Below are 16,759 nucleotides of genomic sequence, written 5' to 3' on the forward strand. Positions count from 1 at the left end.
GTAGACCTGTCAATCAAACACATGTTGGCAGTCAATTAATATGCGTTTATATGCACACGGCGCATTGATAAACTCCACCAACACCTTTAGTGTTGTGTCAGCGCAATATACCTGCTTCCTACTAACATTTTACGTTTGCCGTGCAGGCTAAAGAGCCAGTACACGTTCCATTTTCCCGAGACTCACGATTTTCGGTTCCGCCGCTGGCGCCTGGGAACAGCCTTGGACTGTGCTGGCAACCATGTGCTACTGTTTATGATGCTCGCCGCCCGTTCCCGTTGCTGCGACGATGTAACGAAACCGAAGGCATCACTGTTCCTCGCAACAGTTGTGACCTTTGCAAAAACTCGGTTTGCCTTGTGTCGAAGTGAGTGCTGTAACGGCGTCATAAATATCGTTCTTCACTCGAAGATGGCGCCGAAGAATGCTTCTTCGTGTCTATTTAGGCTTCCCACATTAACAGAGGACGGACTGTATAAAGTGCAGTGGTAGGGCTGGCTTCCGTCGATTTTCGTCGCCTGTTGTGCTCTGGGGGTCCTTCAAGTTGCCAAAAATCGGGGCCACTGGATCCGAAGGATGGCTCTAAAGAAATTTCGGACTCCACCGGGACCCGCTTCATAAATGAAAAGGCGGCGTTACTGGCTTTTGTCCAAAACAGACTGCTCCCCTCCCACCCCCTTTGTCGTGAAAAATGCTTTCCACTCGCAATGGCTCTGATAGCAAGGTAAGTGCCAAAATGTTTGTGATATGCGTAGTTGTAGATGCACATGTGCATCAGGGCATATGCATACAATCTAGAATAGCTTGCTTCAAACGTCGATATTGTGTGCCCTTCAACGATTGACGTTCCTGGCGCAGCTCTGTAGCTAAATTGCTTGTTCGTGAGGTTGCTTGCGGGGAACAGGTTCTTAGCATCAAGAAATGCATTTTTATGGACTGTGAGCACAACATTACTGGCGGCTCTAGCGTACGCACATTGAACGCTTATACTTATGCAATGTTATACGCATATACCGTAAATTCCGCTTCCATGAACATCCCACTGCGCATACAAGTTTAATATATATATATATATATATATATATATATATATATATATATATATATATATATATATATATAGGGCCATGATCATTGCCTTTAGCGGGCACGGCTGCAGTAACTCGAATTAAAGTGCGTATATATGTAAATGATTTTGAAAGAGAGAGAGGAAAACACGGGGGGGGGGACAAGAAAATTTACATTTTTGCAATATATTCATCGCAAGTAACTAAAAATATATATTATGGAGAAACGAAGCTGAGTTTTAATGTGTGTACCAATCATATGAGGATTAACCTGTTTTGTGTGGTGAAAAACTTAGTAGTGTATCAGCAATGAACGTATTAGTTTCTCACAATTTTAGGAGCTGTTTTCAATAAATTGTGTGGAACGATTAATTGGCAACTAATGGCAACAACTTGTGCACGTGTACACACAGAATGAACAAGTAAATTTTGTGAACCTTGTGGACCATGGACATGCTCAAATATAGACTCAGGGTTAAGACACCATCCAAATTTGGTACATCTGATTGTACCATGGAAGTCTGCAAAAGCAAATGCCCACAAAAGTATGGCTGTGTGCTGTGTTGCGGTCAACGCTGTTCAGTCTGCTAAACATTAGCATTGTGCTATGTTCACACATAGCTTCTGCTTTACTCTCGCTTTAAGGCACTTGCTCCCCCAGAAATATGCCGATACTCTACAACCAACCTGCTCATGTCACTGATAGCCAAATCATTGAACCACGATCTCCGCCCATGATAATTACCTCAGAATCGAATCTTGCTACAGGTCGCTGGCTATTACGATTGAGCTTTAGATCTCCAAGCATGACAAGCTTGTAGGGCAGATTGTTAGGGAAGATTATCATTATTCTTCCATGTAGCAAAAATAACTAGTTTTCTATTAGAAACCGCATTCTACGAATGGCTTTTAGAATAGCCCATTTATCTAAAATGTCAACATAGGTCACAGTGGCTGGTTTTCTCTCCCTTCTGTTTGGGCCTTACATTAAAGAATTATCTAAACCAAAATTAACCATCTTACCTTTGAGTAGTACACTGTTTATGAAAAGGGGGGGGGGGGGGGATGAAGCTAATGAGTAGTTTGTTTTTCTACAATAATGTCTAGCACTGAATGTAGTTTTGATGATAAAAGTGACATCTAGCAAGACAAACTAGTACTACCTGTACTTTTCTAGTTTTTCATGTTGTTATTCAAGCAATGACAAGTTCATTTTCTGAGACTGGTGGTAGTAAAGTGATTTAGTATTTTGTCAGTATGAAGTTATAGTGCAAACAAGCCGGCATAAAAGACAAGAAACAAGCATCTATGTTACTCCAATACTCTTAAACAGCTCCTTGACTTCTGGGAACGAGAGTCCTAGTTTATAAGTAGGATACTACTTCGTTTTTGGGTAAAACCCGATAAATACAGATTTTTGCACGCCGAACAAGTTTTACGAAAATCGGGTTAAACTTGATTTCACCAAGTGCCATTTGTAAAGGCCAAGAAGAAATGCAGTTGTCCGAAGGACGCATCTTGTCTCTGTGCCACCATTCTGCGTTAGAAACGAACGAGGGAGTCTCACTCGGGACCTGGAGTTGTGCCCCTGGCGCATCCACGTGAAAAAAGAAAAAAAAAAAAATTTTTTTTGAGCAGTTCTGCTGGCCAATAGCATGGCATTTCAGTGGGCCAGGACATTGCAGTGAAATGTAAATGATAAGGACAACAATCAGCTTAATGTATGCTGACTCTCGCGGTTTTGGATCACTTTCAGAACAACCAGTTCAGTCACTCATTGACTACAGCTCTCTGCTGAGCTACTTTAACGTTGATGTGCATTCTCTAAAGTATGAGTTTAAAGAATACCTCTTAGAATGAAGCCCCAAGAACAAAATTTATGTGCCGGCCTGCTGTCAGATTGCCACTGCCCAGTGCCCCAATGTAGTGAACGCAGCACTGATGTTGCTCTGCATTGCGAATTGTCGCTATGACGTTGAGAGGATGTTTTCCCAACTAAGATACATTCAAAGGCCTTATAGGACCAGTACATAAACACAGAAATGTCAGCAAGGGCTTGTAAAATAACGAAAATTGTTGCACCTATTCTGAAGCATGCCCGTTTGCACTATTTGGCGCTCTCTTTTTTTTTTTTTCTCGTGTTAAAGAAAGGGCAGGAAATGAAGTAAACATAGGATCGTCTAGCATGTCTTTAATTGTTCTCTTTGTTTGTGGGGTTCCCTTAAAAAATCCAAATGATGCCTGCCAACAATGATCTTTTATAGATAAGTTTGTCACATGACTTGCGAGCTGCTCTCATTGTCATTATGTATTCCTGTGAGTGATTTCGCTTGTTTAAATAAAAAGTTTGTCTCTATAAGCAGGCCGTTGCCTTCGTAAATAGTTTGTTAAGGTTACCAGGAAAACCCCGAAATTTGGGCTACCAGCCAACAAAAGAACCTGATTTCTTCCCTGTTCTTGTCTTTAAAAATAACACCCGAATTAAAAAGAAAAAGACATAGAATGCAAAGATGAAGGACTTTATTTGTAAGTCCACCAGTGGGCACTTTAGCAGCTAATCAAAGGTGGTGCACTAAAGGCGTATTTTTCAAGTGATTCCTCATTGCAGGGATTGTCAAAGTTTGTTATTGAATAGGAGGCACTGCCCTTCACTCTTACTAACTGTACATTCGACTGGTTGCTTTTTAACTCTCTGGCGGGGCACTTTACATTTACCTGGTCGAAATCAAGCAGTCAAAACACATTTGCCTTGTTCATTCGTAGTGTCATGCTCCAGCTTAGTGTTCTCAGAGGTGCTGTCGCTTTTGAGCTGGGAAAGCAACCAAGATCCAACAGGATTCTGGTCACATGACTCCTTCAATTACTCTGGGAGCGTCTTAACTTTCGGCTCGAGCAGGGTTTCTGTGGCTTCAATCTTGCGAGGGCTCTGCATCGCTGCAAAACGAGCCGGAACGGGGTAGGAACCAGCTAAATGGTACTATAAAACAGGTACGTAAAGTTGCAACACATTTATGAATACAGGGTTTAAACCCAACAAAGCATTTTTGCTGTTCCCTTGCCGCCACTTGAGCTCATTGTGTGATATGCAGCTGGTATGAGCTTTGGGTCGGCCACGCAGGGTGCCATGAATCAGGAGCTGTCCATAGCACCCGTGTCTTGCCATCGCTGCTTCCTGGCCAAGTCTTCCAAGGACCACGTTGTTGTGGTGCCCTCTGGTGGAGCCAACCAGGAATACCATCGATTGATCCCTGCCCTTTTTCGGGATGTGTCTACCATTTCTACAAAGTCACTGCTCAAGGTAATTTGCTTCTTACTGTGCTCCATGCCTCTTTTTCTCTTCCATACACGGGTGATAAAAAGGATGCTGCCATGGCCTTTTTAATTGCATTGTAATCCTGGCAATCCCTGAAGCTCATAAAAGCCTTTGTACATTAGTGGCCTAGCAAAAAAAGGGGGGGGGGGGGGTGACAAAAAGCAGTGATAACTCCCCACTTTGGGTGCCTACTGTAGAGGCTCTAAAACTCCATTTGCATGATGCTCTTCTTTCATGGTTCTGCCATGTGTGTTATCGCCATAAGCAGGATGTGCTATTGATCTGGTGGGTGCATACTTTGCAGTGCCTATCTATGTTTGTTTCTTGTGTTAGTCTTGCTGCATCTCATTTTATTTCCAAAACATATTCCCTCTTTCAGCCTGCAAAATTTGTGTGTACCATGAAGCCTCAAGAAGTAGGGCTCCTTATAAGATAAAGCTGCAAAACAGTGCTGTACATGAAGGTTCATACGTGGGTTCATATATGCTGCATTGACAGAGCTCATAAGACATAAATGTGCAAAAGGGCTCATGCCAGCCTGGTAACATTCCGGGAGGATATGAGCCTGGGGTCGCGCATAACAACATTGTGTGGTTGAATGACACATTGCACAGCTCAGTGTTGTGAATAGCTGTTGCACGTATATTTCTGTGTATCTTAATTACTCCCTTTTATCTATTTAAAAAAAAATTATTTATAGTCATGAATTTATAGGTATGTCCCCTTTTCACTTTTTCATATTTTTTTAGGTATATTTTATCGTAACTTTCCTCTCCCCTATCTTTTCTCTTAGGCTGTATCCTTCTCATGGCCGTGGGACAGTTCAGGTGTCCATTGGGAAGTGAGACGATTACGATGTCCGCAGCCCTCCATTTTCGTCCTCCTTTTGTGTTTGTACTTAATACAATAAGCAACTACTGCTGCTCACTCAATTGAAGTGCAGGAAAATTTTCGTGGTTTCCTGCTGCCCTCAGGTTTCTGTGTGGGTGCTTTTTTCTTGTGGAATCACAAAGGCTGTGAAGTGAGGCGTTATTTATCAATATGCCTAAATTAAGTATAGGTATAGTATTTTTGTTTGTTTACTGGGTGATCTGACCCCTTTAGTCGAGTTGTATGTGGTGGGTAGATGGGAGGGTCGTCTACCTTTAGTTCATAGTCAGCTGCAGTGTCCAGTAGTGGCTGGCCAACAGACAAGCATACTGTCATCCTGGCTTGGTAGTTGAATCATTCTAAGCTCTCCTATGGCCGATCGTCATCTTTGTCAGTGGTGATCACAAGTGGCTGTTAGTAGCACTGTTACAGTAGCTTCCTCCTCAGTGCGTAGTGTAATGAATAAAGATAATAAAATGGCATGAGCAGTGTGAAAAGACATGCAAGAAATGTTTGCTCACAGTCATCACAAGTGTTCTAGGTGAACAAGTGTAGATGAAGGGGGAGCATATGTGGCTACTTAAAATGTGTGGCATGTGACATTACAAATATCTACGGTATGTACAGTCGCTTTGGGGAGGCCAGGTCATAATGTGCATAGAGCACCCATTGCGCAAGAAATGCTTTGGCTGTCTACAGAGTCAATAAGCCAAAGTTGACTCAGTTTCATAACACCTTTGCTGTCGCAAATACTGCATACTCGGGTGTAGTTTTTACATAATTGAATAACAGGTATAAGTAAAAGTGCTTGGTTTTTTGTTGACCGGCAGGTTTTCAGATGTTCACTTCTTTTTTCATGCAGAAACGCACAATGTAACAGAAAGAAATGAGCCATGTAGCATGCTGTCACCTAAAGCAAGTCACAGTGCATATGCAAAAGCATCTGAAAAACACTTAGGGGGATGCCCCATTATCATTCAGTCTGATGCAACTATTAACAATTTTTCTACTTGATGGAAAACATTTTTTTACAGTATGTCGCCTAATATGCTTCTCCATTAATGAAATATTTTTTCTGCACATGTTTATCCAAATCTAAGCTGCTGCAAATGCTTTAATATGTGTGGTTCGTTTCACCTAAGAGTCAATGACGACTCTGTACACGGCTGGTCATTGTTCTATTGTGTGACTTTTGCTCTATGCTGCTGGAATTTGGTAGGTGTGCAGCAAAAAGCCATGGGCTCAAGTGTTTTCTCTTGTTGTGGACCTCTATGCACTACCCTAGAAAAAAAAAAAAATGTGAACAAGCTTGGGCTAACAAGAACACATTCTTTCATTTCCACTTTTGCAAGTTCATGTGAAGTTGGTGGGGTTTCAGCTCATATGCTTAGTTTTAGGTATACCCCATCTTTTCAATGGTTGAGCATAAGATGGTGCGACATTACACTCTAAATTTATTACTTGTAGTAAATGCTCTACTTTAGACTCTCCTGTTTGCATTTCATTTGCCCGCAATGGTACATACTAAGTCCCCTGCAAAAGGCTGAACAGATTTTACCGCATCATGTTCCTGCTTTAATCACCCTTCCTCTCTTACTTCCCTTTCACTGTCCTTTCTTCTCTTCTCTCCTTTTCGTGTGCTCAACACTCTGGCGCTACTCAGCTTGTTCAAGAGCTGTCCAACTCGCTGACGGAGCACAGCTTACTGATGCGCCTGGTGGGGACACCCAAGGACGGCCTCCTTCACCGAAGCCGCATGTCTGCTCTGCAGTGCCGCTCCTGCCAGATGGCACACTGCCTGAAGGCACATTTTGTGGATGTTTTCCGCGGGTGCGCATCTTTTTCCATCCTCTGTTCTCACTTCATTATCATATGGCTATTTCTGTGGCCCGTATTTGTTATTACCTACAGCAGATTACCTTTTTTCTCTGTGCGGAAAGCATTTTAGCATGTTGGATGAGCACACAGAAAGAAATGAAAGACTCCGCTGTGTGCCGCGGTTACTGTAGTGCACAAAATATTTGTGCTCTTGTATGCAGCTTTGGAAATTTTTTGTAACAATAAGCTGGAATTGTAGCTTTATGTTTTAGATAAAATGAATTCGTTCCTCGCATGTTCCAAGTTTCAGTATCAATCAGACTTACAGTTAGCATTACTGGAATTTTTGTCGGAGTTAGATTTCTATTACCATCTCATTTTATGCCAAAGTTTCTAAATAATATATACTTTGCAAGCAGCATAGCCAGTATGAATATCGCAGATTAGAGCAGGCATGACTGATTGAGTTGTATCCAGATATGATTGGACGTTGGTGTGGGCGCATGGGTGCCCGCTAGACTCGGCTGCAGCTATCAAGGATGACAACACCAAACCATGATTAGAAATTGAGGTTTAGTACGTATTTCATTGAAACTAGCCTAGCTCTGCCCACCAAGCACTCCAGGGCATGTGCTTCTTGGCTCAGACAGTGCATTGTGCACCATTGGTGGTACATTACAAGAAACGTTTGCACCCTTTGGAGCTTATCTTGTTCCCAAATAATAATCCTAATCTATCTTGTGTGCCTCTTCTTTCCATAACGCTGTGTGTCCAGTACTTTCAGGTCACAAACAGTCTAAGCATATCTATGTGACACAGCGTTCTTGACAGGAAAGCTGTGAGTGCAGAGTTCTAAAGAAAGGAAACGCAAGCAAGACAGATGACAATTATTGTTTGGGGACAAGATACGTCTCGAAGGGTGTAAAATTTCTTTAGACATAGAGTGTAGCTCATCCACTAGCCACTGAGAGGTTCCCCATGGGACTGTTTTGTCCATTGAGCTGTGCTGAGCATGTTGTGATTTCAAAAGAGAGCTATAGTGCAAAGTTGACTTACTTTCTCTCCTCACCGGACAGCAAGCTTTTCCCTAGATTTTGTTTTTGCTTCATCTTCCTCTCATGGTCATTCAGGATGGAGTCCTTGTCACAGCCCGATGTTGTGGAGCTGGGCAAGTCCCTGCGCATCTACATGGCCTGCCTGCACTCCATGGAGCAAGAGCTTCTCCAGACTGCCCACCTGTTCCAGCTGTTCCCCTTGCACCCCACCCCAGGTAAATGTGATTCTCGTCTGACTTGCCTTCTTTGCCAGGAGAAAATTGTAGTTTCAATACCTGTTCTGAAAATGTTTATTACACTTCGATCCAATCACTTTTGGATTGCGTTTGATTTGGTATGCCGCTTTATAAATTCATGAAAAGGAATGCAGGCATCTGTGTGAAAGTAGTGTGAAGCTCATGATCCTCCACCCTTATGAATTTCTACAAAACTGATTTGCTTATTCATTGTTTCTGCACTTTGAGTTGCATTCCCTTGGCTCTCACTGTGCCATCTCCTAAAGCTCCTGGTTAGCTCAGATGGTAGAACAACTGCTTCAGAAAGGCAGTTCTTTCTGCCTTTCTGCCTTCAGAAAGGTAGAAAGGCGCTACGTTCGAATTCTGTACCAGAAAAAAGTTACAAGCCTACGCGGCACACGCAGCACAGTCACAGCGTAAGCTGGAGGAGCGGCTCCATAGGAGCTCCATTTTTGCAACACGCACTAGAGGATGCTCGCGGTGAGCTGTGTCTTGTGCTGCTCTCTGCACAGCGGTCTGCTGAGCCCGATGATGCCTGGTTTCAGCCGCGCATGTAGAGGCACCATAATGTGTACCGAAGAGTAACACAGGTATCAAGACTAAGGGGCGCACCTGTCCCATCCCTTGACCCGTGGCACAATACAATGCTGTTGTTGATGATGATTTATTGGCCTCCCCTGTGAAACGAGAGGGTGATAAATAGTCACCTAGCCTGCGTGATGTAATCAGGTATACCATATTTATTTATTTATTTATTTATTTATTCAAAATACCTTACAGGCCCAAAGAATAGGCATTGGGTAATGGGAGCTTCAAAATTTTACATAGTATAAGGAGCGTACTATTATACAGAACATAAGAGCACTTTGTTGATAATAATACAATGAAGAATCAAGTTTACACAAGCTCTAAAATCCTCAGTTCAAAAAAAAAAAAGGAAATTCATACAAGAAGCAAAGCAGACAAGAAATTAGTTAAAGTAAGAAATGCATATTTATGTGAAGATGGAATTTTGCTTTGTTGGTTTCAACTACCAGGATATTGGGAAGGTTGTTCCAAAAGCGGAAGACACGTGGAAGCGCAGATGAGTTAAAAGCGTCTGTTTTACCATAGATACGCGTGAAAGAAAGATGATTATGTAATCATCGTGAGGTGAATGGAGAGACTTGCAGAGCTATTGGTGATGGCCTTTGTCCTGTGAACGTACTTGTAAAACAGCAATAAAAGTGCTACATCACGACGAGTGTTCAAAGAAGGAATTGATAAATTGTTTTTAATTTGCGTTATGCTTTCGTTGTACAGTTAAACCTGCTTATAACGAACCTCCATATAACGAATTCCTGGATATAACTGAAGTTTTTCTATTCCCCGCCGTTACTCCATAGAAGCATATGTATTTGAGACCTCTATGTAACGAAGTGGCAGCGGGAGACCCCCTCGATATAACGAATTTCCCCTCCGACAACCTCGAGATCTCGCCCCAAATTTTGTCATTTTTGCGCGAGCAGCAACCGGAAGCACTTTCACCGCCGCTGATGGAATGCGAAGCGAGCGCACGTGTGCGTGCGTGCGTGCGAGGCGGGCCTGCATCCCTCGACCCGGCGAGGGTGTGACCTTACCCCTCCCTTCATTCAAACCTGATCTTGCCGCTGGCTGCAGCTGGCATAGCCCGCCAAGCCGGCACTCTCTCCTTTTCTAGTTGATGTCGCCGACGCGCTGGTACACGCCGTGACACATCCCACTCGATGAGCACGGACACGCGCTGTCGCGGCGAAGCACCGCTGGAGAAGCGAGCGAAGTGACCTTCGTGCTTTTGTCTATCGCTTGAACGTAAACTGAGCGCCGAGAACACACAGCACGCACAAAGCTACGAGCCGCCGATGCACCTACACTTCTAGACTCTGCCCCAACTCAGATCGCTTTCAAGATACGGCCCGCGCGAGCGCGTGCCGCCGCGCAGTACGCAGTTGATGCCAGAGTACAGTACAACGCCACCCCGCTATCCCTCCCCCCTCGCTCCCTCGCCAGTGCCTCGAGCGCACCGGAAAGTAGGTGCGCTTCCTCCCTGCTTTTCTTGCGTGCGCGAGATTTAGACCCGGTCGTCGGCTCCCCTCACACGTTCTCACTCACACATACAGCATACGGCGCACGGCGACTGCGTTATCGCCCTTGGACTTTATACGGACTTGGCACTATGAGCCAAAACCAATTTTAGGGCCACAACGCTTCATAGACACCATTTTTACATAGCAAATACGGATCTCAAAGGCCATACTTTTGCTGGCGGAAACCGAAAATACGTCATAGTTGTCGCCCCCGGCACTTTGGGCGGCCAATGCCATCGTCAAGCCACCAAGCCAAGCGACATGAAAAGTCAAAATGGCCGCTCGGGCCGGCGCGGGGTGGCAGTTCGCAACGTATGATGCGGGAACGGTCCCACAGTTGCGACGCAACAGCGGGGTTGCCAATGCATTGGGTTCTATGGGAACTGTGCCGGGACCGGCCGAAAACGACGTAACAGTCGGGAAAACGCAACCCCCGTGAACGTAACAGCGGGGTTCTACTGTAACACTATACGACGCTACGACGTCATCGTGACGCTCGCTCTTCGTTTCCGATGCCTCGTGCTTGTGCGAAACGACATGCGTCCACGCATCCGGTACCTGGTGTGACATTCCAAGGATGAGTGCTTCAACCAAAACGGAAAACGGGTGCGCGTTACAATTGAGGGCGCGTTAGAATCGAGTAAATATGGTAAGCGTTTCTTTTTGAAATTTTCGTGCCAAACCTGCATATAACGAAATCCTCTTTATAACGAAGTTTTTCGGGAATTTGTCAATTTCGTTATATCCAGGTTTAACTGTAGTTGTAATTTTGTGAGATGAATCGAGCGCCTCTATTCTGAACTGATTCTAGCATAGTGGTTAAATAAATTTAATGAGGGGACCATACTGAAGAAACAAATTTAAGTTTAGGGCGAACAAATGTAAGATAGGCTAATGTGCAGACATTAATCTGCGTTTCACGGAGGTTCTGGCGTAAAGATCCCAAGGACCTGGAGGCATGTGTAGTCCAGGAAAGGTTTGATGTCAGGGTTATGCCTAGATATTTGAAAGAAGTAACTACAGACACAGGATTGTTATTAATATAGTTTGAAAATTTTGAAAGGAAATGTTTGCGAGTGAAAGAGATCTGGATTAAGCGACATTGGCCACGTGCTACACCAACTGCTAATAAGGTCAAGATCACTTTCAATTTTATTGCGATAGCAATTATATGGACACTCCAAAGCAGATTTCTGCCGTCGTCGTCGTCGTCGTTGTCGCCGCCGTCGTCGCGAGGTTCCGTATGATGTCAATGGAGATGAAATCGTCGCCGCGCGCTGCCGAACGCTGTATGTGTTACTGAAAGGGCGCGAGGGACGCGCGCTTTCACGGGGAGTGAACCCACGGCGGAGAACAAACGCGCGTTCTGCGCCGTGCTCCCTTAAGGGCTGCAGAAGTAGGTGTCTCTTTCCTCCTTTACAATAGATGTAGAGCAAACTCGCCTTCTTCCGACGCGCGAAAGGCCGTGGGGGGGGGGGGGGAGGCGACGTTTAGCTGCGGCACCAAGTGCCTATTTATATCAGAGGCTCCGGCAACAGTCACCAACGCCGCACGTATTTTGTGCGAACGCGAGCAAAACGCCGACGGCGTCGACAACAGTTCTGTGTGTTGCCAGTGCTGCTGCATATCCAAGTTTATACAGCTGATAAAGCTACTATCATTACTCCGTATAGCTCTCTAGAAATTTGCTATCGCAATTGATGCTTCACCTTTCAGGTGAAACTGCGACAACTTTTTTAAGTGGTCATCAGTACTAGCAATTACTTGGTAAATTATACATTCTTAGGCAAAAATCTGCACGTGAGCAGATACGTTATTCAGTAAGTCGTTAATATCTATAAGAAAAAGTAGTGGACTGAGGACACTGCCCTGCGGCACACCAGAGGAAATGTAATAGAGGGGGGAGGAAAAATTGTTAACCACGGTGAACTGCTGCCGATTGGTAAGAAAGTTCCAGATCCAAGATAGCGTTAGTGAATCTAAGGACAAAGAAGACAGTTTATAAATTAGTCGGCAGTGAGCTACACAATACATGTTCTTAATTCTAACATTTTTGAATTCACCTCCTTAATATTTTTTTTCTTCCTCAAACCTTCTCTATCCCACCTTGTACCGCTACATATGTAACTGCTACATGGTGTGCCACCTCGTGTAATAATGTGCAACTGCAATGCAAAGTGGGCACGTATTGACGCAACGCGGTGCACATCTCACATTGCGTGTCTCCTCGCGCGCTAGGACATGTGTATAAGGCATGTTTCCGCTGCAAGCTAGCAAGCTCTGGCTTGACTCAGTGGTTGAGCAGCTGACTCCCACGCAGCGGGCCTGGGTTTGATCCTGGTCGGAACTGGCTATTTTTTTTTTCTTTCTCATTCCTGGCGATAACTGCGACGGACACTGGTGGCGAATATCGTCAACCGAAACGGCTATTGGAGTGAGCCCATAACAGCTTAAGCTGCAAAAAATTTTACTTTGTCTGTGGAGCTTCCTTTCTGAGAAAAGCAGTTCGGTTTTCTTTGTAGCTTCATGCTACTTTCAGGCAGTGTTGCCAAATTTTTTGTAGCATGTCGCTCCAAAGAAGTGGCTAGATTTTGCTCTGAAGTCACTAAAATTGTGACTAAACTGCCAAAGTCAATTTTAAGAAATGTAGGTATTTTAAAACACTGTAATATAGGTCAGCATGGTGTAACAGATCTCCTAGAACATTTCATGTTTGTCTAGCAGTCCGTGCAGGTGAGGAATAAACAGTGGATTTACCAGTAGGGTGTAGAAGACTTTTACTTTACTAATGTATTTCAAAAACAATGCATGATGACATCTGAAATCCTGCATTTACCTTCAGATTTTAAGATTAAAATCCAGCACAGTTCAAAAGAACACTGGTCACGTGAAGTTTCCTAAAAGGGTTGGGCCAAATCTCAAATGTGCGCCACTTTAGTAGAAGGTATGCGTGAGAGAAATATGGCGACTGAAGCTAGCAGAAGGATGTGTTCAGTATCTGCAGCCAGATGACTTGCACAGTGAGCTACCATTATAGAAGACAGTGACAGTCCTCAGAGGATAACAGCAATTAGGGTTGCTTTTATTTTGCAATTAGAGATGTAATGCAAGACATACCTGCTCTGGAACCATGTATGTGTTGCATAACATAATTGCCTTTTTAGATAACATCAATTTACACCAGGAAAAGCAAATTCATTTGAGCTTAATTTAATTTCTGGGCAAGCTTGCGAGGAAGTTTAGTAGTGTAGCATTGCAGTCAAAACTAGACTGAAAGCACAAATGTACTTGCATCGAATATTAATGGGGAGAAGATGTTTCAGTGTAGTATGCGATGCTGTTGGAAAACATGCAAGAAAGAGGAGATTGCTTGAGGGTGACACCAGAGCTTATAAAGTGCAGTTTGAGGTGGTCACCGCATTTCATCTGCCGATCATGATGGCCGAACATCTTGACCACTCTTTCACTTTCTCATTGCAGATGGTTCGGTGAAAGCTCAGTTTGTGCACACGGGGACTACTGGCGGGATGGAGCAGATGTTCAGCGCTGTTTGCGAGTCCCTGATGTTGTCCACAGCTGACAAGTACCGGCAAGAACGGGAAAGCTGGAAGCAGCTGGCAAAGTGAGCATTGCATCGAATGTGTTCATCATTGCTGAACTACAGTGCACGCACAAGACGAAGGACACAGGCAGAGTTCACAAACAAGCACTGATGCTCTGCCTGTGTTTCTTGTTTTTTGTGCACTTTGCAGCTCTACAGTGAATCATTACCAACTTGCCCAACTTTCAGTTCTGTTGCAATCCATATCCGAACATTGCATTGATTTTATTTTCAGTGGCTTATCTACTGCTGCGTCTGAGCTGCAGACTGGATTTGCATTGGACAGAGCTTTTCACCAGACGCTATCAGTAAAGCCACAGTCATAACTGTAGGGATGATTAACTGGAAAGAACATCTTGCACTAAATGCCTTTCTGCTCTGCGGTAGCCTGATTCTGTCAGATAGTATTCCAGGAGTATGGAGACCAAGAGTAGAAGTGACACACATTCATTAAGTTTCATTATGTTATTAGGAACAATGTTTGCCCAATAGAATTGTAATTAGTCACATGACTGTTCTTTCTTACCTCTGCAATCTTTCTACCACTAGCACAACTAACGCTTCTTACTTTTATGCTCTTTGGGGGCATACTATGGTTACGTTATAGGGTGCACCCTTGACGTGTGTTACATTTTTGTACCCAGGCTCACTATGGACATACGTGCACTCAGTGATTCGTTACATACGGATGCGGTTTTAGGCTCCATGGTTGACTACGTCATCTTTAATCCAGGTGCGTTGCATTCCTCTCACTACCTTTTCAATTCTTTGTTTATCATACAGGTGGCTGTGTGGTTTATCTTGGTGAACATGTGATTGGTGAATGTACTTATTTAATTTCAATTATTGTAGTCTTAAAGGCCTGAAGGCATTCCATAAAGTGAGGCCTGCAACAGGTAGTACAACCTATGTGAAAGGAAACTCCAATGGCACAAGAGCAATATATTAGGCATATGAATAGCATTTAGTTATTATGTAAGTACTGAAAAAAAAAAAAAGCAGTGAAATAAAATAAGCTATAAAAGAACGCTGAAAAGTTAGAATGTTAATAAGTGGGGCGGTGGTAACATTCATTTCATAATAAAAAAGAAAAAAAGAATTGAGGGCAAGAAGATTCAATGATGTATGCTAACAGTTGGTCATTTTGTTGATGACCTGATGAGAGATGGAGCAAGGTTCTTGTTGGTCAGTTGCTGATGGAAAGAGGTGCAGTTTGTACATGAGACTTGCTAGTGGGAATGGCATTCCACAGGGCTATTGCAGTAGGGAAAAAAAAGAAAAAAGCAGTCATCGCTGATGTGTGGCCATGAATGTGCGCTATTTAATGATTGTGATAGAGGTGAGAATATGGTAATATTCACGGTGGTTTGAGTAAGAGATGTTTTGATTGTAGAAAAAGGAGTGTAAGGGGGGCATAACTGGGGCTTAGGAAGCACATTTGCAAACAGCAATAGCAAATCATCCATTGATCAAGTTGCTTTCTGCCATTTATATCTGATTCCAGGCTGCTGCTACCAGTGCAAGAAAGGGCCAATGGGACCTAGTGGACTTATCACGTGATGTTGTCTGTGAGCAAGGAATGCCTTCCCTTTTCAGATGACAAACTGTCGAAGACTCACCCACCCAGTGAAATGGCACAATCCAACAACCTGAGGCTGCTTGGGCCTGCCTCTGCCACCAGTTCTGAAGAGAACCTGGTGAGCTCGATCCCAGTAATCTGCTTCTGAGTAATTTTTCACTGCTGGCAAAGGAAAGCATGCTCACGTTATTGGTCCCTTTCTGTTGGCTTGTCCTTGTTTGAAGCTAGTTGGGCAGAGATGGCTCTTTGTTGTCAGCAGAGAATTGTAGCTGCAGCCCAAGGTATTCCACAACGTCACAAGTTTACACATCTTCTTGCATTTGTTTTTTGTGTGGAGTGCCTTTTGCTGTGTCAGGGTCAAAGAACAGTGAGAATTAATGGTAGCAAGAGCGCCCAGTCCGGCACTTGTTTCTCTTGTAATTTCCTTCGTTGACCCTGCGTACTTATAATTTTTGTTGATCATACCTTGCCCTTGAGATGACCATGCTTGCTTAGTTCCACTTGAGTTGTGTCAGTCTATGAGAGGAGGCCACGGTGTAAGATGTATACTCTTTAGATAAGGACACTCGTTAGACGCGATTGATCAGATAAAGTAGCAACGTTTGATCAAGTAAAGTAGCAAATAGGCCCGGTGATAGCAGTGGATACCTCTTGGCGGGACGATGCAAATTGAAGACAGAAAAGGTTTTATTGGTTTTATCTCCTGTTGGTATAGCAACCTGCACTTCATGGGAAATCCGAAATGATTGAGTGATGCGTGAAAGTAGGTCACTGTGGTGAGGGGAGAGCATGGGGGAGAGAGCATCGCCTTGACGGAGCACATACGGAGACGTGATGGTAGGGTAGTGTTATGTGCGCGTTCTTTGTCTGCGCATTTCTTGGCCGCGCAAGCTCTCGCCTGTGTTGTAACTGAGTTGTGTTGCCCCACTGATAGGTGTCTGCTGCTGTCACTGGGCCGTTGGACGTGTGCTGTTGCTACTTTATCTGGTTGATTGCGTCTCGCAAGCAGGCCGAGAAGTTTCCCCACCTAAAGAGTATATATCTTACATCGTGGAGGAGGCTTTGTTCGACCATTATTATAATCGTCATGGCATGCATAAAGAAGTGTAACAGCA

General features: G+C 43.9%; 1 protein-coding gene across 6 annotated transcripts in view; it reads left to right on the forward strand.

The window, feature by feature from the left end:
- The first annotated feature begins 228 nt into the window (after nucleotides 1–228).
- The window catches only part of LOC119442612 (uncharacterized), a 162,879-nt gene continuing 146,348 nt past the window's right edge, over nucleotides 229–16,759 (forward strand). For 2 of the 6 annotated variants that reach the window (XM_049662265.1, XM_049662266.1), the window contains exons 1-7: nucleotides 232–724; nucleotides 4,186–4,365; nucleotides 6,914–7,080; nucleotides 8,199–8,338; nucleotides 13,945–14,086; nucleotides 14,710–14,798; nucleotides 15,662–15,762. In XM_049662265.1, the coding sequence (XP_049518222.1) occupies nucleotides 692–724; nucleotides 4,186–4,365; nucleotides 6,914–7,080; nucleotides 8,199–8,338; nucleotides 13,945–14,086; nucleotides 14,710–14,798; nucleotides 15,662–15,762 (852 nt within the window). In that variant the 5' untranslated portion in view covers nucleotides 232–691. Of the gene's footprint in view, nucleotides 725–4,185; nucleotides 4,366–6,913; nucleotides 7,081–8,198; nucleotides 8,339–13,944; nucleotides 14,087–14,709; nucleotides 14,799–15,661; nucleotides 15,763–16,759 lie in introns of those variants that run through there. The other 4 variants (XM_049662268.1, XM_037707551.2, XM_049662264.1 and 1 more) reach the window with 3 other exon arrangements.

This window comes from Dermacentor silvarum, chromosome 2, assembly GCF_013339745.2.
Source record: "Dermacentor silvarum isolate Dsil-2018 chromosome 2, BIME_Dsil_1.4, whole genome shotgun sequence".
Classification (NCBI taxonomy): Eukaryota; Metazoa; Arthropoda; class Arachnida; order Ixodida; family Ixodidae; genus Dermacentor; species Dermacentor silvarum.